The 25390-nt window shown below is 33.8% G+C and overlaps 1 protein-coding gene across 3 annotated transcripts; it reads left to right on the forward strand.

Annotated features, from left to right (window-relative positions):
- Window positions 1-8053: 8053 nt before the first annotated feature.
- LOC142234989 (uncharacterized) lies at window positions 8054-24450 on the forward strand. Of its 3 annotated transcripts, none has more exons than XM_075306201.1 (2): window positions 8054-8132; window positions 22101-24450. In XM_075306201.1, the coding sequence occupies exons 1-2, from the start codon at window positions 8117-8119 to the stop codon at window positions 22832-22834; spliced, it is 750 nt and encodes a 249-aa protein (XP_075162316.1). In that variant the 5' UTR covers window positions 8054-8116; the 3' UTR covers window positions 22835-24450. The 3 variants fall into 3 exon arrangements, with proteins under 3 accessions (XP_075162316.1, XP_075162317.1, XP_075162315.1); XM_075306202.1 differs by lacking the exon at window positions 8054-8132 and adding an exon at window positions 8199-8574; XM_075306200.1 differs by lacking the exon at window positions 8054-8132 and adding an exon at window positions 10765-10921.
- Window positions 24451-25390: the final 940 nt, after the last annotated feature.

Genomic DNA, 25390 nt, shown 5'->3' on the forward strand with positions numbered 1-25390 from the left:
TTTGATATAACCCCCATATAGACCGATTTTGGTAAAATCTTTGTATATAAGCTCCTTATAAACAGGCTTGGCCTGTCGCAAACTGTGACTATTGCGTAACGTATGTCGTAAACCTAGTGTAGAAAACCTAATTATACCCTGCGCCACACTGTGGAACAGGGTATTATAAGTTAGTGCATATGTTTGCAATAACCAGAAACGAGATAGACACATGGTGTCTTTGGCAAAAATGCTCAGGGTGGGCTCCTGAGTCGATATAGCCATGTCCATCTAGTCCGTCAGTCCGTGAACACATTTTTGTAATCAAAGTCTAGGTCGCAGTTTTAGTCCAATCGACTTCAAATTTGGCTCGGAATAGAACCCTATTGATTTTGGAATAAATCGGTTCAAATGTAGATATAGCTCCCATATATATATTTCGCCCGATATGGACTTATATGGCCCCAGAAGCCAGAGTTTTACCCTACACAGAAAAAAATATCACCAAAATATTTCCAATTAAAAAGTTAATTGAAGTTGAACATTTTTTCAATTAATAGATTAATTGATACAATTAACTTTTTAATCATGATAGAAACATTATGTTAATTAAGTCAATGATTGAAAATTTTAAAATTTTTAATTGAAAAATTAATTGATGCAATTAACTTTTTAATCAAATTTGGAAGACTAATTCAGTTTAAAAAAGTGCTGATTTTTTTTTTTAATTTTTAATTAAAAATGTATTTCAAACAATCATTTGTTAATCCAAATAAAAACTCTAAGCCAATTCAGAAAGTAATTAAAAATAGTTACCTTTTTAAATTAATAAATTAATTGAGTTTTGCAATCAACATCAATTAAATTTTTAATTGAATCAATTAAAAAATTAATTGAAATTTGCTGAAAAAATCAATTAATTTTTTAATCAAGAATTTTTTCTATGCCCAATTAAAACTGTGATTGATACTATCATTTTCATGATTGAAGACATTTCAATTAAAAAATTATTTGGATCAATTAATTTGGTGATTGAATCAGAAAAAAAAAAAATTGTGTGTAATTTGATTAAAATTTTGCACAAGAAGAACAATTAGCACTATAGTCAAGTGTGCCAAATTTGATTGAAATCGGTTCAGATTTAGATATAGCTCCCATATATATCTTTCGCCCGATATGGACTAATACGGTCCCAGAAGCCAGAGTTTTACCCAAATTCGGTTGAAATTTTGCACTAGGAGTACAATTAGTAGTGTAGTCAAGTGTGTCAAATTTTATTGAAATCGGCTCAGATTTAGATATAGCTCCCATATATATCGTTCGCCCGATTTACACTCATATGACCACAGTGGCCAATCTTTTACTCTGATTTAATTGAAATTTTGCACAGCGAGTAGAATTAGCATTGTAGCTATGCGTGCCAAATTTGGTTGAAATCGGTTCAGATTTAGATATATCTCCCATATATATGTTTTCCTTATTTCGACAAAAATGGTCAAAATACCAAAATTTTCCTTGTAAAATCGCCACTGCTTAGTTGAAAATTGTAAAAATGACTCTAATTTTCCTAAACTTCTAATACATATATATCGAGCGATAAATCATAAATAAACTTTTGCGAAGTTTCCTTAAAATTGCTTCAGATTTAAATGTTTCCCATATTTTTTTTACTAACATTGTGTTCCACCCTAGTGCATTAGCCAACCTAAATTTTGAGTCTATAGATTTTGTAAAAGTCTATCAAATTCTGTCCAAATCGAGTGATATTTAAATGTATGTATTTGGGACTAACCTTAATGTATAGCACCCAACACATTTGACGGATGTGATATGGTATCGAAAATTTAGATCTGCAAAGTGGTGCAGGGTATAATATAGTCGGCCCCGCCCGAATTTAGACTTTCCTTACTTGTTATACCCTCCACCATACACTCAAAAAAAAGTGAACTCTCTATTTCACTAAAGCCAATTTAACTTTATATTAGTTCATAGAATCATTATGTTTGGAAAAAGTTTACTTTACTCAAATAATTTTTTGCGTACGTTAGTTAAATGAACTAAAACACAAGAAAAAATTATACAAAAATAAAGCATAAAGGTTTCCTAATTTCGTATTTCTCACAAAATAGTTCATTATTTCCTTAAATTTGTAAATTTTACCAAAAATATGTCCATCATGAACTTCGTATGGCACTAAAGACATTCTTGCAATTTTGAACTCCAAGATTTCTCTTAAAACTACAAAATTTTCTTTAACAAGTGCAAAAACTTAGTTATGTCTAATAAATTTTCTTGAATTTGTCGAAAAATATTTACTTATTTTTACCATATCGGAGTGATGCCAGCGCTTGTAATACTGTTTAGTTAAAATTTTCTAAAAAAATTCAAAATTTTCTAAAATTAATCGAAAGTTATCTTTCCTGGTGGGTTCACTGTTTTTTCAGTGTAGGATGGGGGTATATCAACTTTGTCATTCCGTTTGTAACACATCGAAATATTGCTCTAAGACCCCATAAAGTATATATATTATGGGTCGTGGTGAAATTCTGAGTCGATCTAAGCATGTCCGTCCGTCCGTCCGTCTGTCCGTCTGTCCGGCTGTCCGTCCGTCTGTGGAAATCACGCTAACTTCCGAACGAAACTAGCTATCGACTTGAAACTTGGCACAAGTAGTTGTTATTGATGTAGGTCGGATGGTATTGAAAATGGGCCATATCGGCCCACGTTTACGTATAGCCCCCATATAAACCGATCCCCAAATTTGGCTTGCGGAGCCTTCCGGAGTAGCAAAATTCATCCGATCCGGTTGAAATTTGGTACGTGGTCTAAGTATACGGTCTCTAACAACCATGCAAAAATTGGTCCATATCGGTCCATAATTATATATAGCCCCCATATAAACCGATCCCCAGATTTGACCTCCGGAGCCTCTTGGAGGGGCAAAATTCATCCGATCCGGTTGAAATTTGGTACCTGATGTTAGAATACGGTCTCTAACAACCATGCAAAAATTGGTCCATATCGGTCCATAAATATATATAGCTCCCATATAAACCGATCCCCAGATTTGACCTCCGGAGCCTCTTGGAGGAGCAAACTTCATCCTACCCGATTGAAATTTGGTACGTGGTGTTAGTATATGGTCTCTAACAACCATGCAAAAACTGGTCCATATCGGTCCATAATTATATATAGCTCCCATGTAAACCGATCCCCAGATTTGACCTCCGGAGCCTCTTGGAGGGGCAAAATTCATCCGATCCGTTTGAAATTGGGTACCTGATGTTAGTATACGGTCTCTAACAGCCATGTAAAAATTGTCAAATTTTATTACTATAGAAAGTCTTGTCAAAATTTCATTTCTATAGAAAGTTTTGTAAAAAGTTTATTTCTATAGCAATGTTTCTCAACATTTTATTTCCATAGAAAATTTTGTCAACATTTTACTTCCATAGAAAATTTTGTCAACATTTTATTTCTATAGAAAATTTTGTCAAGTTTTTATTTCTATAGAAAATTTTGTCAAAATTTTATTTCTATAGAAAATTTTGTCAAACTGAATTATATACGTATTTAATCGGCCTTTTTTTTTGTTTAATGTATACCCCTTATGGACTAACTTACAATTTAGAAGACAGTGTTAAAAAGTTTTACAATACCTTGCCATCGGCAAGTGTTATCGCAACCCAAGTAATTCGATTGTGGATGACAGCCTTTAGTAGAAGTTCCTACGCAATCCATGGTGGAGGGTACATAAGATTCGGCCTGCTCATTTCACCACGCTTGAATTTTGCATACCAATCAATTATTGTTGATTTCCCCGGGGGCAGAGTCCGGAAACTCATTATCAAGCCAAGTTTTTGCTTCGACCGTATTTTTCCCCTTCAGAAAACAGTATTTTATCAAAACACGAAATTCCTTTTTTTCACAATAACAAAAGTTGCTTCAAAAAAGACGCTCTATCTCACAAACTAATTGACTCACAGACTTCAAATTTTGACACGAATCATTTGGAGGTTGGTACTATATAAAAATAATATGCATTTAATACTAGCGACGTCATCTATGTGTCAGACCGGGGACTTATCAGCCAACCTAATATGTTCTAACTTGTTAACATATATGTCCCAAACATGTTATGCTAGCTTAGGAACATTATATGCTTGCACTTAAAAATATTGTGTTTAAATATTTGGGTTCCAAACATATAATTTTTACACTCAAACATATGAAAAACAGTCTTTTTCGTCCCTGTATATAGGTTTAAAAATCGATAGTTTAATAATTTAATAAAAGTGGACTATAACATTTATCAATTCAGCCCATATTCTAGTAAAACCTACTTTTTATATCACCGTGAAATTTCATCCATATAAATACGAGGGCGTTTCGGAAACTTTTTAGCCTCAATCAATGAAAGAGAATAGTTAGTTTTTCAAAAATATTGTTATTTTTCAATATAATCTCCTGAAACTTCAATACACTTAGTCCAACACTTTTCTAGCAATTCTATACCTTGATTAAAATAGTTTTCCTCAAGGTCTTCAAAATAGTGGTTTACAACTGTAAAGGAAGGAATTTTTTTAGATTTGGAAACAATTAAAAATCACTGGGAGCTAAATCAGGAGAATAAGGTGGGTGGTCAAGCAACTCGTACTTTAATTCGTTGATTTTAGCCATTGTTAAAACACTCTTGTGCGCTGGTGCGTTGTCTTGATGAACATTTATTTTTTTGTGTTGTAAGCCAGGACGTTTTTCTCGAATTTGTACATTTAATTGATCCAAAAGGTTGCAATAGTACTCTGAATTTTTTGTTTTACCCTTTTGCAATAAATCAATAAAATACCTTTGAAGTCCCAAAAAACCGTTCCATTACCTTACCAGCCGATTGAATTGTTTTTGCCTTCTTTGGGGCACTTCCTCCAGCTTCAGTCCATTGTTTGGATTGTTCTTTTGTCTCTGGAGTATAGTGGTGGATCCATGTCTCATCAACATTTATGAAACGACGTTTAAAATCCATTTTATTTCGCTTAAAACGATCCAAACAAGCTTGAGAAATGTTCATTCTTATGCGTTTTTGATCGACTGTTAACAAGTGCGGCACCCATCTTGCAGAAAGCTTTTTCATCTGTAGTTCTTCATGCAAAATTAAATGGACTCGATCATTTGAGATGCCCATGATATTAGCAATTTCACGCACTTTTATTCGTCGATCATTTAATACCATATCATACACTTTGGCTACAAGTTCTGTTTTTGTTGCTGTTTTTGCACGTCCACTATGTGGTTCATCTTCAATGCTTGTACGACCACGTGTAAATTGAGCACCCCAATTTTTTGCTCTTGCATATGATGGAGCACTTTCATCTAACACATTCACCATATCATTATGAATTTCTTGTCCCGATAAACCTTTTTTATGTAAATATTTAATGACAGCACGCATTTCTAATTTTTCCATTGTAAAAAAAATTGCGGATGTGTCTTTTTTCTGTTTCCTGTTTCTATATGAAGGATATGCAAAATATCAGCTAAATCGGTTCAGATTTAGATATAGCTCCCATATATATCTTTTGTCCGATTTGCACTTATATGGCTTCAAAAGTCAGAGTTTTGCCCTGAGTTGCTTCAAATTTTGCATAGGGAGTACGTTTAATAGTATCGTTAAGTGTGCCAAATTTGAAATCGCTACAGATTTAGATATAGCTCCCATATATATCTTTCGCCCGATTTACACCCATATGATCACGGAGGCCAAAATTATTCTCCCATTTATGTTTTTTGCTGAGATAGCAGGATTATTATTCTAACTATGCATGTCAAATTTAGTAAAAATCGGTTCATATTTAGATATAGCTCCCATATATATGTACGTCAGAGTAGGGGAAATATGGTAGAATGTTTCATATTTTAGACCCATTTTCAATGGGAGTTTCCTCCAATTGACTAGATAGTTTGCACAGAGAAAACATTAAATATGCTATTAAGTTGTGTCATCTTAATCTAATATGGCCAAAATACCCACATTTCACACAAAATTCTGTGTTGATTTCTCCATATCGTAGTCATATTCTACACACTGTAATGCCAAACTTTTCACAGAATGGTCGAATTTTAAATAAAGCTCCGACTTGTGGAAATATCACCCGAATTGGCCAAATAATATATTACAACCCACAATTTACCACATATCTTAGCGACCCAGCAAAAAAATTGGAAGTTGTTCCACAAACATTTCTTTTAAAGCCCATCCCAGGATCCCCCAACGAGTTTTTCCAACTTCCGATGCAGTCCTTTTGGACAAGTCCACAAACATTTTTGCTAAAGCGCATCTTGGGATCCTCCAATGATTTTTTTTCTACTTCCAATGCAGTCCTTGTGGACAAGTATTAGAAAAAACGCAATCAAGCTATTTAAGTGCAAATTTTGCACAATTAAAGTTTACAAACAAATAGAACACTAATAAAAAAATAAAAAAAACAGAAAATTAATAAAAAAGTAAAAAAAATAATAATAAAAAAATAAATTTCATCCCCGTTGGGATTTGAACCTTTGCCGTTTGACGTTTTCGCTTCCATGGAAGTTCTTTTGAGAAGGTTTTGCAAATTACGAGAATTTGTAATTTTTTGTTGATTTTTAATGAAAAAAATATATTTATACGAAAATATATGCCGAAAATAAAAAATAAAAGCGATGCATAACATAAAAAAATATTTTTAGAAAAATATTTGATAAAAAAATTGCCGCTGATGAGATTTGAACCTGCGTTTCTTATTTTTTCGTTCATACTAATAAAGAACATCTCGAGAAGCAATTAGAATGTTGTTCCTTGGTGTCGTATTACGATCGTATCACAAACATTTGAATTGACCTTTCGACGCTTTACGTTCAATGGCGTTTGTGGCTGAGTGTGCTAAGGCGTTCTGTTATGGTGCCAGCAAACCCAGGTTCAATCCCTGGTCGGAGCGAAAAAGTTTTTCAAATTGTAAAAATTAAATAATAGAAAAATAATAGTGTAGTAAAACATATGGATGAAAAAAAAAAGTGAAATTGGTTAATTTTTTTTTCGCATTTTAAATTTCTTCATTCAAATTAACTTCCAAGGCACAACTTCTAAAGCAATGCAAAGGACCCAAAAAAGGGAGTACTTTCGTCCTATGACAAGCCCATGTATAATTCATTGGAGATGATCCAAGTTTGCACTAGTTCCGGATCACAGATTGGGGATCCAAACTACTTTTTTGGGAGCTCTTTTTTGCTGGGGAGATTTGACCAATATCCTTTTAAAATTGCCACTGCTGAGTAGCAACAATTTTAAATATTACTAAAATTGTCCTATATCTCGAATACATACACAGTCTCACACAAGTTTACATACCACTGAGTTTTTTTACCTCTGAACTAAACCGGTGTCTTGTTTTACTAAAACTAAAGGATATATATGTATATTTGTTAAAATTTTATTATCTAAAGAAAATATAAATTTTTTAACCGTATGTAAATTTGTGTGAGACTGTGTATGTATATGTATATTTTCCATCCCAGGGTGTTAGCCGATCTAATTTTTAATTCTAGCGATTTTGTAGAAGTACAAAAAATTGTCTCCAAATCGTTTCAGATATAAATATTTGTATATATGAATATAAATTTTGATAATAACTCCCAACAAATTGGAAGAAGTTAACACCAATTTTGGTCTACATAATGCTGAAGGGTATAATATAGTCGGCCCCGCCCGACTTTAGACTTTACTTTCTTGTTTTTACATTTCCGAAAATGAAGAAAATTGGGGTATTTCGAAGTTGTCTTTGATTTTCGTTTTCAAAAATTTTCAATTTTATCCATACATGATTTACAATCCAATTAAATATTCAAAAGTTTATATTTGCACAAAAAATTGCGACCAGACTCGCGTAAATACAAAATTTAATTTAAAGGAAATTTGCTGTTTACGAAGAAGACAATTCAAAATGTCAAAACATTTTCGATGCGGAGAGGGACGGGTCATATATTTGTTGATTATCTATGGTTGAAAGTAAACCAATAACGATTCTATTGTTCAGTATAGCGACAATCGCTTACAAGTGCAATCGTCTTTGTACATAAAGTTAAAAATTTATTGAAGCACTACTTGAAAATGAATTTTGAACCGGGTAAACTAAATTATATATTTTTATATACTATACGACGACATTAAATATTTCTATGTTATATTTCGTTTTGTGCATAAAAATTATTTGAAGATGGTTAAAAATTGTTTTGGTATCGTTGTGCTTTGTTGTTACTGCTTAAATCATTTCGCGGCATTTTTTGGTTAAATCGAACAAAGAAAATCTAGTTACAAGATACTCCCAATTAAGAGAACAAATGACAAAGTGTTGCAGGATATGAAAAATCGTTGAATCCTAATATCCTTGAAGGCATGCTGTGGACAATTCACACGAATCGCTGATGACGTTTTTGTACAAATGTTGCGAAATTCCGGTATAACATTTCAAGAGGCAACGTGATCATGTCCATGACGACGTCTACTTTGTCTCTACATGCCACGTTCCCCATCCCGTTACATATACGCTCACGGCGTACATTCATGAGGTACATTTTTGTTCGCGATAATAAAATAAATAAACCTTTCAATGCCGGAGACCAGGGCATTAATAAAGTATTTTTCCCCCTTTATTCCTAAAAGCCACAATTAACAACACCACCGTTTGCGTCGAATATACTAGCTGGTCATTATCATATAAAACTAAAGAAATATTAAGAGAAAAAGTTCTAGAAAGTTGGCGCCCTTTCCAATACCTTGTTTCGACCGTTTACATATTTTCAAGTGATACAGTTCATTTCTTGTTGAAGTGCATTTGATTTATTTTTGTTTTATCAAGCTTTAAGTTTGTGAGTTTTGCAAAGAAAATTCATTTACCAAAGTTTACTTGCCATACATTTCGTATTATTATACCCTCCACCATAGGATGGGGATATATTATCTTTGTCATTCCGTTTGTAACACATCGAAATATTGCTCTAAGACCCCATAAAGTATATATATTCTGGGTCGTGGTGAAATTCTGAGTCAATCTGAGCATGTCCGTCCGTCCGTCTGTTGAAATCACGCTAACTTCCGAACGAAACAAGCTATCGACTTGAAACTTGGCACAAGTAGTTGTTATTGATGTAGGTCGCATGGTATTGCAAATGGGCCATATCGGTCCACTTTTACGTATAGCCCCCATATGAACGGACCCCCAAATTTGGCTTGCCGATCCTCTAAGAGAAGCAAATATCATCCGATCCGGCTGAAATTTGGTACTTGGTGTTGGTATATGGTCTCTAACAAACATGCAAAAATTGGTCCACATTGGTCCATAATTATATATAGCCCCCATATAAACCGATCCCCAGATTTGGCTTGCGGAGCCTCTAAGAGAAACAAATTTCATCCGATCCGGCTGAAATTTGATACATGGTGTTAGTATATGGTTTCTAACAACCATACAAAAATTGGTCCACATCGGTCCATAATTATATATAGCCCCCATATAAACCGATCCCCAGATTTGGCTTGCGGAGCCTCTAAGAGAAGCAAATTTCATCCGATCCGGCTGAAATTTGGTACATGGTATTGATATATGGTCTCTAATAACCATGTAAAAATTGGTCCATATCGGTCCATAATTATATATAGCCCCCATATAAACGGACCCCCAAATTTGGCTTGCCGATCCTCTAAGAGAAGCAATTTTCATCCGATCCGGCTGAAATTTGGTACATGGTGTTGGTATATGGTCTCTTGGAAGAGAAAAATTCATCCGATTCGGTAGAAATTTGGTACGTGATGTTAGTACATGATATTTAACAACCATGCCAAAAGTGGTCCATATCAGTCCATAATCATATATAGCCCCCATATAAACCGATCCCGAGATTTGGTTTTGGAGCCACTTGGAGGAGCAAATTTCATCCGAGTCAGTTGAAATTTGGTACATTGTGCTAGTATATGGCCGTTAACAACCATGCCTAACCAGGTCCATATCGGTCTATAGTTATATATAGCCCTCAGATAAATCGATCCCCAATCACACAAAAATTGGTCCATATCAAGTTCATAATTGTATATAACCCCCATATTTCAATTCTGGCTCTCTACGTACCGTGCAAAAGTCCATATCGATTCGTAATTATTTGTAAATACCTTTTTTGTCTAATATATACGACCTATGGACTAACTCACAATTTAGAAAACGATGTTAAGAAGTTTTAAGATACCACAACCCAATTAATTCGATTGTGGATGACAGTCTTTCGTAGAAGTTTTTTACACAATCCATGGTGGAGGGTACATTAGATTCGGCCTGGCCGAACTTACGGCCGTATATACTTGTTTTTTGTTAATATTTGTAGTGTTTTTTTTTTTGCTATTGTTTTTCCATCAAAAATCTCTTTATTATTCTCTCTTCATTTACAGTATCAAACAGTATTACATTCCCATATGTTTGGCTATTTGATTTTCACTTGCAAATGTATTGACGGCACTTCTCTATCTTGCCTCTATTGTATTTGGTTGCAATAAAAGACAATAGAGAGCATATGGGAAATTGGCTGCTGAGTACATTAAACTATTGACGGTGCTAAGTTCCTACCTGTCGTTTACCCGTTTGATTCGATACATTAAAATACAAATACAAACAAAACAAGAATATACAGCAGTAAATTTAGCCAGGCCGAATCTTAAATACTCACCACCATGAATCAAATATAACCGTTACCTTTGAAAACTCTTCGTCGTAGCGTGTTACTTGATAATATATAACGGGAAATTTTACTTTCTATTTCAAGCAACTTTCATGATCGTTGCGTCGTCTATACCCTCAAGAAGTGAAATCGGTCTATATGGAGATCTTACCAAATGGAGCGATACAAACTAAATCCGTTACAATTTCAGGCAAGTCGGATCAAAACTACGGTTTATATAAGCCCAAAGAGTTAAATCTGGAAAGCACATCTAGTTATGGTTCTGAAAAACCTGCAGAATTTAGACCCCAAATCGGAGGGCGTCTTTATAAGGGGGATATATAGAAATCTATACCGATACACTATTTATTGGGAACACCTATTAATGGTCCTCAAAAACCTCTAGATTTCAAATTTCAAGCAAATTGAATAAAAACTACGGTTTCTAGAAGTTCAAGAGGTAAACTCGGGAGATCGGGCTATAGCAAACCATAGACCGATAAACACCATTTTCGTCATAATATATGGGGACTATACCAAATCATGAACCGATATAGCCTATCTTCGAACTTGACCTGCTTGGAGACAAAAAACGAGTTTGTGCAAAAATTAAGCAAGATAGCTTTATTATTGAAGGCTGTAGCCTGCAGACATTCAGACAGACAGACGGACATGCTTATATCGCCTTAGAATTTATCCCTGATCAAGGATATATATATATATATATATATATATATATATATATATATATATATATATATATATATATATATATATATATATATATATATATATATATATATATATATATATATATATATATATATATATATATATATATATATATATATATATATATATATATATATATATATATACTTTATATAGCCGGAAATCGATATTTCGAAGTGGTACAAACGGAATGACAAACTTATAATACCAACATCACCATTCTATGGTGGTGGATATAAAAATTGGGACAAAAAATAACTTTAAACAAGCAATTACATTTTGTATTTATTGTTCAAAATTTTACAAGTATATACGGCCGCAAGTTCGGCCAGGCCGAATCTTATGTACCCACCACCATGGATTGCGTAGAAACTTCTACGAAAGACTATCATCCACAATCGAATTACTTGGGTTGTGGTATCTTAAAACTTCTTAACATCGTTTTCTAAATTGTGATTTAGTCCATACATGGTATATATTAGACAAAAAAGTTATGTATATTTAAGTCTACAAATAATTACGAATCGATATAGACTTTTTGTACGTAGAGAGCCAGAATTGAAATATGGGGGTCGCTTTTATAGGGGCTATATACAATTATGAACTTGATATGGACCAATTTTTGTGTGATTGGGGATCGATTTATCTGAGGGCCATATACAACTATAGACCGATATGGACCTAGTTAAGCATGGTTGTTAACGACCATATACTAGCACAATGTACCAAATTTCAACTCACTCGGATGAAATTTGCTCCTCCAAGAGGTTCAAAAACCAAATCATGGGATCGGTTTATATGGGGCTATGTACGATTATGGACTGATATGGACCACTTTTGGCATGGTTGTTAAATATCATATACTACCACCACGTACCAAATTTCAAGCAGATCGGATGAATTTTGCTTCTCCAAAAGGCAACGGAGGTCAAATCTGGGGATCGGTTTATATGAAAGCTATATATAATTATGGACTGATAGGAACCAATTCCTGCATGGTTGTTGGATACCATATACTAACATCACGTACCAAATTCGAAACGAATGGGAAGAATTTTGCTCTTCCAAGGGGCTCTGGAGGTCAAATCTGGGGATCGGTTTATATGGGGCCTATATATAATTATGGACCGATATCGACCAATTTTTGCATGGGAGTTTGAGGCCATATATTAACACCACGTACCAAATTTCAGCCGGATCGGATGAAATTTGCTTCTCTTAGAGGCCTCGCAAGCCAAATCGGGGGATCGGTTTATATGGGGGCTATATGTAATTATGGACCGATGTGGACCAATTTTTGCATGGTTGTTAGAAACCATATACTTACACCATGTACCAAATTTCAGACGGATCGGATGAAATTTGCTTCTCTTAGAGGCCTCGCAAGCCAAATCGGGGGATCGGTTTATATGGGGGCTATATATAATTATGGACCGATGTCGACCAATTTTTGCATGGTTCTTAGAGACAACATACTAACACCATGTACCAAATTCCAACCGGATCGGATGAAATTTGCTTCTCTTAGGGGCCTCGTAAGCCAAATCGGGGGATCGGTTTATATGGGGGCTATATATAATTATGGACCGATGTGTACCAATTTTTGCATGGTTGTTAGAGACCATATACCGACACAATGTACCAAATTTCAGCCGGATCGGATGAAATTTGCTTCTCTTAGGGGCCTCGTAAGCCAAATCGGGGGATCGGTTTATATGGGGGCTATATATAATTATGGACCGATGTGGACCAATTTTTGCATGGTTGTTAGAGACCATATACTAACACCATGTGCCAAATTTCAGCCGGATCGGATGAAATTTGCTTTTCTTAGAGGCCTCGCAAGCCAAATTTTGGGGTCCGTTTATATGGGGGCCATACGTAAAAGTGGACCGATATGGCCCATTTGCAATACCATCCGACCTACATCAATAACAACTACTTGTGCCAAGTTTGAAGTCGATAGCTTGTTTCTTTCGGAAGTTAGCGTGATTTCAACAGACGGACGGACGGACGGACATGCTCAGATCGACTCAGAATTTCACCACGACCCAGAATATATATACTTTATGGGGTCTTAGAGCAATATTTCGATGTGTTACAAACGGAATGACAAAGTTATTTTCACAAGTGGAACATGTGAACCCACATGCGGTTGGGTCGAACGCAGGCCGGTCGCGTATTTCTTACGCAAATTATGATAACTTTGGATATGCCAATACTTCCATATATAGACTTTCCACCGTCAAACACATCAAAGTTAACCCTCTAATGCCCAAACCCGCCTTTAGGCGTGCTTTTTTTAAAAGGAAAGTTTTTAGTAAAACACACCTACAGACAATAAAAACGGCTGGAATAAAAAAACTTAGTTAAAACTCTACAAGAGGCTTTGCAGTATGCACTGGAGTTTATCATAAAATTTTTTCTTATTTCATTTTCTTGCTTTTGTATCACTAACCTTAGAAATTTTTTTTCAACTCCCAAAAAAAGGGGCATTAGAGGGTTAATTTAGTTGTTCCATATGCCATAAATGACATCATACATTGTTGCCTCGTCCTTCTAATGACCCAACGAATAATTCGCCTAGCAATTCTAGTCCGTACGCTATTGTTGAATGTGGTAATTCAACTACCAGTACTACTACTTCCACAGTGATTACCCTGTAGCCACTGGAGTTAGTTTCAAACCTATAGAATAATTAAAACACATGTAAGCAGAGCTGGTTCCTCATTTGACTACTTTCCATTTAAAAAAAAAAACTGGCGAATTTAACATCCCAGCAAAAAAATTTGGAAGTTCTTCTCAAGGCACAACTTTAAAAGAACTTCCAAAAGTGCTCTCCCAAAGATGTTCTTTATTTTAACTGCACAGGAAGTTCATTTGAGTCTATTTCTTTATATCTCGCTTTTTTCATATTTTTATACCCTCCACCATAGGATGGGGGTATATTAACTTTGTCATTCCGTTTGTAACACATCGAAATATTGCTCTAAGACCCCATAAAGTATATACATTCTGGGTCGTGGTGAAATTCTGAGTCGATCTGAGCATGTCCGTCCGTTCGTCCGTCCGTCTGTTGAAATCACGCTACTCCCGAACGAAACAAGCTATCGACTTGAAACTTGGCACAAGTAGTTTTTATTGATGTAGGTCGGATGGTATTGCAAATGGACCATATTGGTCAACTTTTACGTATAGCCCCCATATAAACGGACCCCCAAATTTGGCTTGTGATTGCTCTAAGAGAAGCAAATTTCATCCGATCCGGCTGAAATTTGGTACATGGTATTAGTATATGGTCTCTAACAATCATGCAAAAATTGGTCCACATCGGTCCATAATTATATATAGCCCCCATATAAACCGATCCCCAGATTTGGCTAGCGGAACCTCTAAGATAAGCAAATTTCATCCGATCCGGCTGAAATTTGGTACATGGTTTTAGTATATGGTCTCTAACAACCATGCAAAAATTGGTCCATATCGGTCCATAATTATATATAGCCCCCATATAAACCGATCCCCAGATTTGACCTCCGGAGCCCCTTGGAAGAGAAAAATTCATCCGATTCGGTTGAAATTTGGTACGTGATGTTAGCACATTAACAACCATGCCAAAAGTGGTCCATATCAGTCCATAATCATATATAGTCCCCATATAAACCGATCCCTAGATTTGGTTTTGGAGCCTCTTGGAGGAGCAAATTTCATCCGAGTCAGTTGAAATTTGGTACATTGTGCTAGTATATGGCCGTTAACAACCATGCCTAACTAGGTCCATATCGGTCTATAGTTATATATAGCCCTCAGATAAATCGATCCCCAATCACACAAAAATTGGTCCATATCAAGTTCATAATTTTATATAGCCCCCATATAAGCGACCCCCATATTTCAATTCTGGCTATCTACGCATCGTGCAAAAAGTCCATATCGATTCGAAATTATTTGTAGACTTACCTATACATATATTTTTTGTCTAATGTATACCACGTATGGACTAACTCACAATTTAGAAAACGATTTAAGATACCACAACCCAAGTAATTCGATTGTGGATGACAGTCTTTCGTAGAAGTTTCTATGCAATCCATGGTGGAGGATACATAAGATTCGGCCTGGCCGAACTTACGGCCATAACATATATATTTGTTTTGAACTGGCTACTTTGTTGGTGGCACCTGGTTACTCTCGTGACTAGAGGGTAGGAATTTCTTCTATGTTTCCGAATGCATCTCTCATAGCTTTTAAACGGTCAGAAATTGTTTGTTGTTCAACATTTAACATTGCTTTTGACTCAAAGTGTCATATCCATCCAATTCGGAGTCTTCCAACTTTTTTGGTGGTCTTCCACTTTCTTAATTTCTCACATCAAAATCATTATTTCTGAATCGTTGAAACACTGTTTTTATGTTGCTTTTAATAGAGCATAATCACTTTTCTTCAGATGAAAACAAAATAATACTTTCCGCAATTCATCGCTTTAAGGTACAAAATTATACATTTTTAACACGATAAAAAATATGATGTCTGTTTAATGACTTGTTGTATTAAATAATTTTTCACAGATGTCATAGCAAACAAACACAAAAAATAAGGGTTGCTCACCAGAGAATGAAGCCGACCCATTTTTGTCGGCGGCGGCTGACATTAAATTTTTGCATCCGGCGGCGGCGGCTTGACGGCTAAGCCGATATAAATAAGTCTCTTCGGCGGCGGACAATTATCCATTATAAAATCAATTTGAAGTTATTCGAATGGTAATGAGATTAGTTGTACAACCAATCGTACAATCAAATTTACATTTCATTCAAATTTTCTGAGGTAAATTTTTGCAAAATTATGATAACACTTTGAAATAGATTGATTGGGGGTGAAAGGCTCAAAATTTTGACTAAAATTACTACAATTATTAATAAAGTTTTTTGATTTAAACCAATATTTTTGATTAATTGGCGGCTAAATTTGAGTCGAGATGAGCCGACATATTCGGCGGCGGCGTCGACTGGCAAAAAATGGCCGGCGGCGACTGAAATCGGCGGCGCGACTCGGCGGCTTCATTCTCTGTTGCTCACAACAAATGTTCCTCGAGACATTAGTATCTTGACGCTCGCTTCATACCGGTATACTCGGTATCATTGCATTAACCCATGAAACTGCCGGACAAAAATTGATTTTATGGGTTTTTACTAACTCAGTAACGAGTAAATAAAATGTTTTAACTAAAAAACTGACACTTTTTAGCAAAATGGTTGTCCCCATATGGGAATTAAGTATGAAATTCTCCAAAAATCTCCATTACCTGGTATTAAAATTTTAAACTTTTTTTACAATAAACTTAACAGTCTTATCTACACACAATCGAGATATTATATGCGGAGAATTATAGATTTTATTGCAATTGGCTCACATAAAACTATCGTCATTATTTTACGAAAGTTACCCGAATAATAACAAGAATATAACGCACTGAATATGACACTTGTTTATCAAATGCGACCAAGTGTCTTTGTTTATAGATCCGATGCAGTAGGTTAGATTAGGTTAGGTGGCAACCCGATATTTCAGGCTCACTTCGACTATTCAGTCCATTGTGATACCACAGTGGTGAACTTCGCTCTTATCATTGAGTGCTGCCCGATTCCATGTCTAGCTCAATGACAAGGGACCTCCTTTTTACAGCTGAGTCCGAACGGCGTTACACATGGCTGTGAAACCACTTAGAGAAACTTTGAAACACTCAGAAATGTCACAAACATTACAGTGAGGGGTCAAATTCACCGCTGAAAATTAACGGTTTACAAAAAAATTTATTTGATTTAAAGAAATCAAAAAAAAACGCATACTTTTGTGGGTCACTGTATATATGTTTTCCTCGTGTATCTTAACATATATATGGGAGCTATATCTAAATCTGAACCGATTTCTTTCAAAACACACACCTGTGCCAAATTTGAAGTCGATTGGACTAAAACTGCGACCTAGACTTTGATTACAAAAATGTGTTCACGGACATGGCTATATCGACTCAGGAGCTCACCCTGAGCATTTTTGCCAAAGACACCATGTGTCTATCTCGTCTCCTTCTGGGTGTTGCAAACATATGCACTAACTTATAATACCCTGTTCCACAGTGTGGCGCAGGGTATAAATATCGGCTTTTGGGTAAGGAAAAAACCTTTTTATCAGAGAAATGCACTTCTATTCTAAACAAACTTCGGATTGGTATTTTAAGGATAAGAAATCTTTGGTCTCACCACAATATTTTTTTTCAGTGCAGCCATTTAACATTTTATTGGGAAGCCTTTAAAGTTTTATAAACAATTTGTACATTAATAACATATAAAAACCAACAAGTATATACGGCCGTAAGTTCGGCCAGGCCGAAGCTTATGTACCCTCCACCATGGGTTGCGTAGAAACTTCTACTGAAGACTGTCATCCACAATCGAATTACTTGGCTTGCGGTAACACTTGCCGATGGCAAGGTATCTTAAAACTTCCTAACACCGTAATATATACCATACCATACCATAGTCCATACGTGGTATATATTTAACTAAAAAGGCCGACTAAATACGTATATAAATAAGTTTATATAAAATTTTGACATTTTCTATAGAAGTAAAATTTGGAAAAAATTTTCTATAGAAATAAAATTTGGATAAAAATTTTCTATAGAAATAAAATTTTGACAAAATTTTCTATAGAAATAAAATTTTGACAAAATTTTCTATAGAAATAAAATTTTGACAAAATTTTCTATAGAAATAAAATTTTGACAAAATTTTCTATAGAAATAAAATTTTGACAAAATTTTCTATAGAAATAAAATTGTGACAATGTTTTCTATAAAAATAAAATTTTGGTAGATTATTTTTGGCTCGAGTGGCAACCATGATTATGAACCGATATGGACCAATTTTTTTGTGATTGGGGATCGGCTATATATAACTATAGACCGGTACGGACCAATTTTGGCATGGTTATTAGCGACCTTATACTAACACCACGTTGCAAATTTCAAGCGGATCGGATGAATTTTGCTCCTCCAAGAGGCTCCGGAGATCAAATTTGGGGAACGGTTTATATGGGGGCTATATATAATTATGGACCGATATGGACCAATTCTTGCGTGTTTCTTAGAGACCACATTCTAACTCCATGTTCCAAATTTCAACCGGATCGGATGAATTTTGTTCCTCCAAGAGGCTCCGGAGGACAAATCTGGGGATCGATTTATATGGGGGCTATATATAATTATGGACCTATATGGAGTTTGGCATGGTTGTTAGAGACAATATACTAACACCACGTACCAAATTTCAATCGGATCGGATGACATTTGCTCCTCTAAGAGGCTCCGGAGGTCAAATCTGGGGATCGATTTATATGGGGGCTATATATAATTATGGGCCTATGTGGACCAATTTTTGCATGGTCATTAGAGAACATATACCAACACCATGTACCAAATTTCAGCCGGTTCGGATGAAATTTGCTTTCCTCAAAGGCTCCGCAAGCCAAATCGGGGGATCGGTTTATATGGGGGCTATATATACGGACGGACGGACGGACATGCTTAGTCCGACTCAGAATTTCACCACGACCCAGAATATATATACTTTATGGAGTCTTAGATCAATATTTCGATGTGTTACAAACGGAATGACAAAGTTAATATACCCCCATCCTATGGTGGAGGGTATAAAAATACACGCAAAGAAAAAAAAGTTTGGAAAACGTGTACCGAAAACGTTTTTCTTTTGTTAGAGTTTTTTGAATTGCTTCGAAAATTTTAAACTTTTATCACCAACAAAATTCGTTTGTTACAAAATTTTTATTTTTTCAATAAAAAAAGTTATTTTTGAAATAACAACACAGTCCATTTCGTTTATATCAAACACTGTTCTTTTCTGACTTTAGGTCTTTAATAAGACACATTTTACAGTTCAAAATTTAATATAGTACAATGTAATGTTGAACATTTTTTCGGAATCTTCCGAATATATCTGGAATATATGTAAAAAAAAAAACAAAAGCAAAAAAAAAAAAAAACTTTGGGCGAAGCAGGGATCGAACCCATGACCCTTGGCATGAGAGTCGGACGTAGCTACCACTGCTCCACGGTGCCAAACTAAATGTTTGTTTCTGTTAAATAAACTTTGTTTATTCGGTTCGTGGGCGCCGCAAGCTATGCTATATAAATATAACTTATATGGATATTTATCTATTGATGACCATAACAGGTACATAGCTCAGTGGTTAGTGTGTTGGCTTACAATGTGCATGGTCCGCGGTTCGATTCTCCGTCCAGGCGAAAGGTAAAAAAATTTTAAAAATTTATAAAATCGTATAATTTCTTCTACATTGTTGGTATTACAGGAAAAGGTGTTAAGAACTAAAAATCCTCGTGGATGTGAGAAAGATGTGAGGGACAATGCAATTAGCAAGAAAATAATGTTTTTTTTTTTGAGCTAGTCTTTATGAAATTGGTTTTACATCCTGGAAAAGAATAAACGTTTATCACAAAAAGTATATACTTTTCTTCCAAAGACACTTCCTTACAGCGAAAAGCAAATGAGAAACGAACTTTGTTTGTCTAAAATTTCGTTTGGGAGGAAAGAATTATTTTTTTGCGTGTAGGTTGTGGGAAATAACTAAAAATAAAATAATTTCAAAGTTGATGGTTTTAAGTATTAGAGTTTTAATTATCGTACACCCTCAAAAAAAATCGCTTCTTTAACATATGTTCCAAACATATTTTGCAGGAAGCACATATATTATTGCATACTGCCGAAACATTAATATGTTTGTTTTATGTGAACATATTATATGTTTGGAAGCATTTTGAGCCAAAAATATTATATGCTTGGAAGAATTTTTCCCAAACACGATTGTGCTCATTCCCTAACATACTCGTAATTTTCACTTCCACGAAATTTTTTAGTTATTGGCACCTTTTTCTGTAATACAAATAATGTTAATTTTATAATTTTTTTAAATTATACCTTTCGCCTGCACGGAGAATCGAACCGAGGACCATACAGTTTGTAAGCCAACACACTATCCACTGGGCTACGTAGCTGTTATAGTCACCAGTAGATAATTATCGTTTTAAGTTACATTTATATAGCATAGTTTGCAGCGCCCACGAGCCCATGCAAACATAACATTATTTAACAGAAACATACATTTGTTTGCCACGTGGAGCAGTGGTTAGCATGTCTGCCTTGCATGCAAAGGGTCGTGGGTTCAATCCCTGCTCCGACCGAACATTTTTTTTTTTTTTTTTTTTTTTTTTTTAATTTACACATTTATATTTATACTATATTATTTTTTTTAAATGAAACTTCGAAATATGCGTTATTAAAGATTTATAGTCAGTAACAGTGCTTGATATAAACGAAATTGACTGATTTTTGGATAAAATATTATTTTTTATTGCAAAAATAACAATCTTGTAATAAAAAACTGTTTTTGTACAAAACTTTAAAATTTGGAAGGAATTCAAAAACTAACAAAAGAAGAACGTGGAGTCGAGTATAAACATACATACATAATTTTATAATATAAACATAAATTTATTTAGGAGTGAACAGTTTTTTACTAGCATTTAACACCATCGCTCTAAAATTCCTTTTATTTTTCTTTAATAATTCATTTTAAAGAAAATAAACTTTTTAAATTGTTTTAGCTGTAAAACTCGAACTTAATGCCCGCTTTTATATTTGATGGTGTCCGTCAACTCCTCGTGGACTACTTTTTAATAAAGAAGAACTAAAGTTTGTTTTTTTACATTTTACTGTGTAATTTTTCACTATTTCCTCCTTATTTCATTTTACTGTCCCAAATCTAAAAAGAGTATAGTGCCCTTTCGTTATTTTTATGAAGACCCCTGATTTCTTTTAACGAACCAAGAAAAAAATTGTGCTCATAATGCCAAAATGATAAACAAAACACATGTCCACACATACATAAAATGCTGCTCTCAAGGCGAAAACATAAGCTGTTTGTTTTTCAAATGTCTATTCTCTTGGTTCAGAATGTATATTCTCTTTATTCAAATTAAATAATATTTAGACTTAAACATATCAAATTTTTGGCCTTATCATAAAACAGTTTTCCGAAACAACATACAAGCGGTTTCACAGAAATTGTTCTCTTTTGACTCTTTTGCTGTGTTATATTGATATCTTTCGTCAACTCTCCCGGTTTCCATCTCTATTTCTTTCTCTATACTCTCTCTGTCACTTTGAATAAAATATCACAACATATGTATGTTTAGTCGAAATTTGTAAATTTATATATGTTTGTATTCACACATATGATTTTTATGAAACATTCATACCCCAAACATAATATATTCTAACATATTAACATAGATGTCCCAAACATTTAGTGTTAGTTTAGGAACATTACATGTTTGCACTTAAATATATTGTGGTTTAAAATCGTGCCCGAAACACATTTTGTTTAAATCGGAACATATGAAAAACATATTTTTCTAACAGTGTATATAACCTGATATTAATGTGACTACAGATGGACATTGCACTAATTAATACCCGGTTTCACAGAGTAATGCAGGATATAATGAATATTATGACATCTCTACATATTTTGAGAGTAATTTTTTATCTTCCTTATACTTTAAGGTATTCGAAAAGTATCCGCAACGATATTTATTGATCGTCATCCAGACATCCTAAATACAGATGAACCTTGGAAGATGTTTGAAGTTGGCCCCAGATTTGAATATCCACAATGTGTTCACGATTTACAATTGTATAAAGACTATGGAGTATTTATGGAGTTATTCATGCGTAAATGTTTATGTAAAAAACACCAACAACCTCTAATGGATAAAAATCCTATAGAAGTCCAAGGGCACATACCAATTTTGGAAAAAGCCTATTTAAACTGTGCGGACGGGAACAACGATGCTCTAGATATTGTGAATGACATTAAAATTGTTGCCTTATTACACCGTTCAGATTTTGGGGAAGCAATGGAGGTGGATTATGATAATCTAAGGGCTATTCAACAATACATCGAAACTTTACCTTTCGATCGTATGTCGTCCAAACAAAGTCTTGATATGGAATGTGGACAAGTACATATAAACGGAGTTGCTGATTTCATATTTGATGACTCGGTAATTTTACAAGTATCCACTTCCATGTTTGAAAAGCCATATCCATATAAATGCAGCAAGGTGTTATTCTACGCATTGGCGCATTACTATAAATACTATTATCCATTGGAAAAACAATATACTTTAATGCTCTACAATCCCTTGTTGGGTATTCGACATGAAAAGATTATCAATATAAATGCAGATCTATTTAACAGAATTCGTTCCCAAATAAATTCTATATACTCCAACTAAGTTAAAAAATCTACAATTAATCTCATGATAAAACAATCAGATAGTGTCTGCGCCCACCGTGTACTACGTAAAATACTTTTTTGCAATAAATTCCAATTTTTTTTCCTTAAAAATACGAAACTATCTTTAACAAGTGAAAAAAAAAAATAATAATTACTTCTATTAAAGTTTCTTAAAATAGGTCGAAAAATATGTACTTATTTTTGTGAAATCGGTCAGACATCTGTGTAAACCATTGTAATACAGTTTATTTAACATTTTATAATCTAACTTTTTTAAAATTTGCCAAAACTTTCCTTACTGGTGTGTTTACTGTTTTTGAGTACATTGTTTGAGAAATCACTTGTTGAAATAAGTACTTTTGTATGATAGCATTCAACTTGCTTTTGACATTTAGGAAATAGAAAATGTTGTTTTTATAGAACTGACACTACCTCTCTTATTTAATCGCCTATTTTTTGGGAAACTAAAAATTAATAAAATTTTGTCAACAGTTTTTTTTTTTGTAAATGTCAAATACACCTTTCCACAGTACTGATAAGAATTAGATGAATAACCACCCGTTATATTGTTATGAAAATGTTCATACAGTAAAAGTTAACTTTCTTTAAGTAAAATAAAAACAATTTAGATATGTATGATGAATGTTTTTAATACTTTGTACATTTGTAAATAGCAATTGTAGAGCATGTTATTATTATTCAAAATGTTTCCTTTTTACAATTAAATCATTATATTTGCATTTATTATGTTTTGCATGTATATATTTTATCACTAAAATTTCCATTGAACAGATAAATATTTCTATTGTTTTTATTTCGTTTCTACACGCAAAGAAAAAAAAACGTTTGGAAAACGTATACCGAAAACGTTTTTCTTTTGTTAGAGTTTTTTGAATTGCTTCGAAAATTTTAAACTTTTATCACAAAAAAAAATCGTTTTTATTTTTTCAATAAAAAAGTTATTTTTGAAACAACAACACAGTCCATTTCGTTCATATCAAACACTGTTATTTTCTGACTTTAGGTCTTTAATAAGACACATTTTACAGTTCAAAATTTAATATACCACAATGTAATGTTGAACATTTTTTCGGAATCTTCCTAACATATCTGGAATATATGTAAAAAAAAAAACAAACAAAAAAACTTTGGCCGAAGCAGGGATCGAACCCACGACCCTTGGCATGCAAGTCGGACGTAGCAACCACTGCTCCACGGTGCCAAACTAAATGCTTGTTTCTGTTAAATAAACTTTGTTTATTCGGTTCGTGGGCGCCGCAAGCTATGCTATATAAATATAACTTATATGGATACTTATCTATTGATGACCATAACAGGTACATAGCTCAGTGGTTAGTGTGTTGGCTTACAAAGTGCATGGTCCGCGGTTCGATTCTCCGTCCAGGCGAAAGGTAAAAAAATTTTTAAAAATTTATAAAATCGTATAATTTCTTCTACATAGTTTGTATTACAATGATGTATGTTATAAAGTATAAGTTGCATTGTAATTGCTTATATAATTCAAGTACTATTTAACAAACAAAAAAGCAAGAAGTATATGTTAAAATTATTTTGAGTGTTTATTGACTAAATAAATTGAGAAATTATTGTTAATCGATTCGTGTTATTGATCGTGGTTATAAAAGGAGATGCATAGAAGCATAAAATTTAGTTTCTGGCTTAAGGGGACCTTACACGGTCGGATAAACACTACGGCAGAGGTTCATTTATTTATTGTGTGTTCGTTCAAGCAGGGATGTGGAGTCGAGCCAATTTTACTCGACTCCGACTCCAGCATTTTTCATCAGCTCGACTCCGGCTCCGGAGTCGACTCCGGGTGAGATAACTAAATCTCATTTTAATACCACTAATTTGTAGTTCTATTGTGGGGGTACCGTAAGTGGATCGATATAAAGTATCGTATTTATTTATGTGTGCAAAAAAAGGTCTTAATTTCACATTAGATGCTAATTGAACTCTATATTTCAAATTTAGGGCAATGTTTAATAAATAAAATAATGATATAAATACCCATCATAATATGAGAAGATACCAACAGTATATGTATTTGTGGACCAAAATTATTGATACTATCTCAAATCCTTTAAATTTGTTGCGAGCTATATAAAGGTTTATATTCCCATATGCATGAATTTGAATCTGAATCGATTTAGACAAAATTGTATATACTTCTACAAAATCTATGTACTTTAAATTTAAATCTAACATTATGGGACGTAACACAATTTTAACAAAAAATAAAAATGCAAGGAAAGTCTAAAGTCTTAGTCTCGACTTAGCAGTGAGTTCACTGATACTCACGCATACAATTTTGGAAAAATTTTTGTCTAGTAAATAAAATTTTACAAAATTTTATATAGAAATAAAATTTTGCAAAATTTTCTACAGAAACAAAATTTTGACTAAATTTTTTATAGAAATAAAATTTTGGCAAAATTTTCTATAGAAATCAAATTTTGACCAAATATATAGAAATAAAATTTTGAATAAAATTTTTATAGAAATAAAATTTGGCAAATTTTTTTTATAGAAA

Source organism: Haematobia irritans, chromosome 4 (assembly GCF_050003625.1).
Source record: "Haematobia irritans isolate KBUSLIRL chromosome 4, ASM5000362v1, whole genome shotgun sequence".
Taxonomy (NCBI): Eukaryota; Metazoa; Arthropoda; class Insecta; order Diptera; family Muscidae; genus Haematobia; species Haematobia irritans.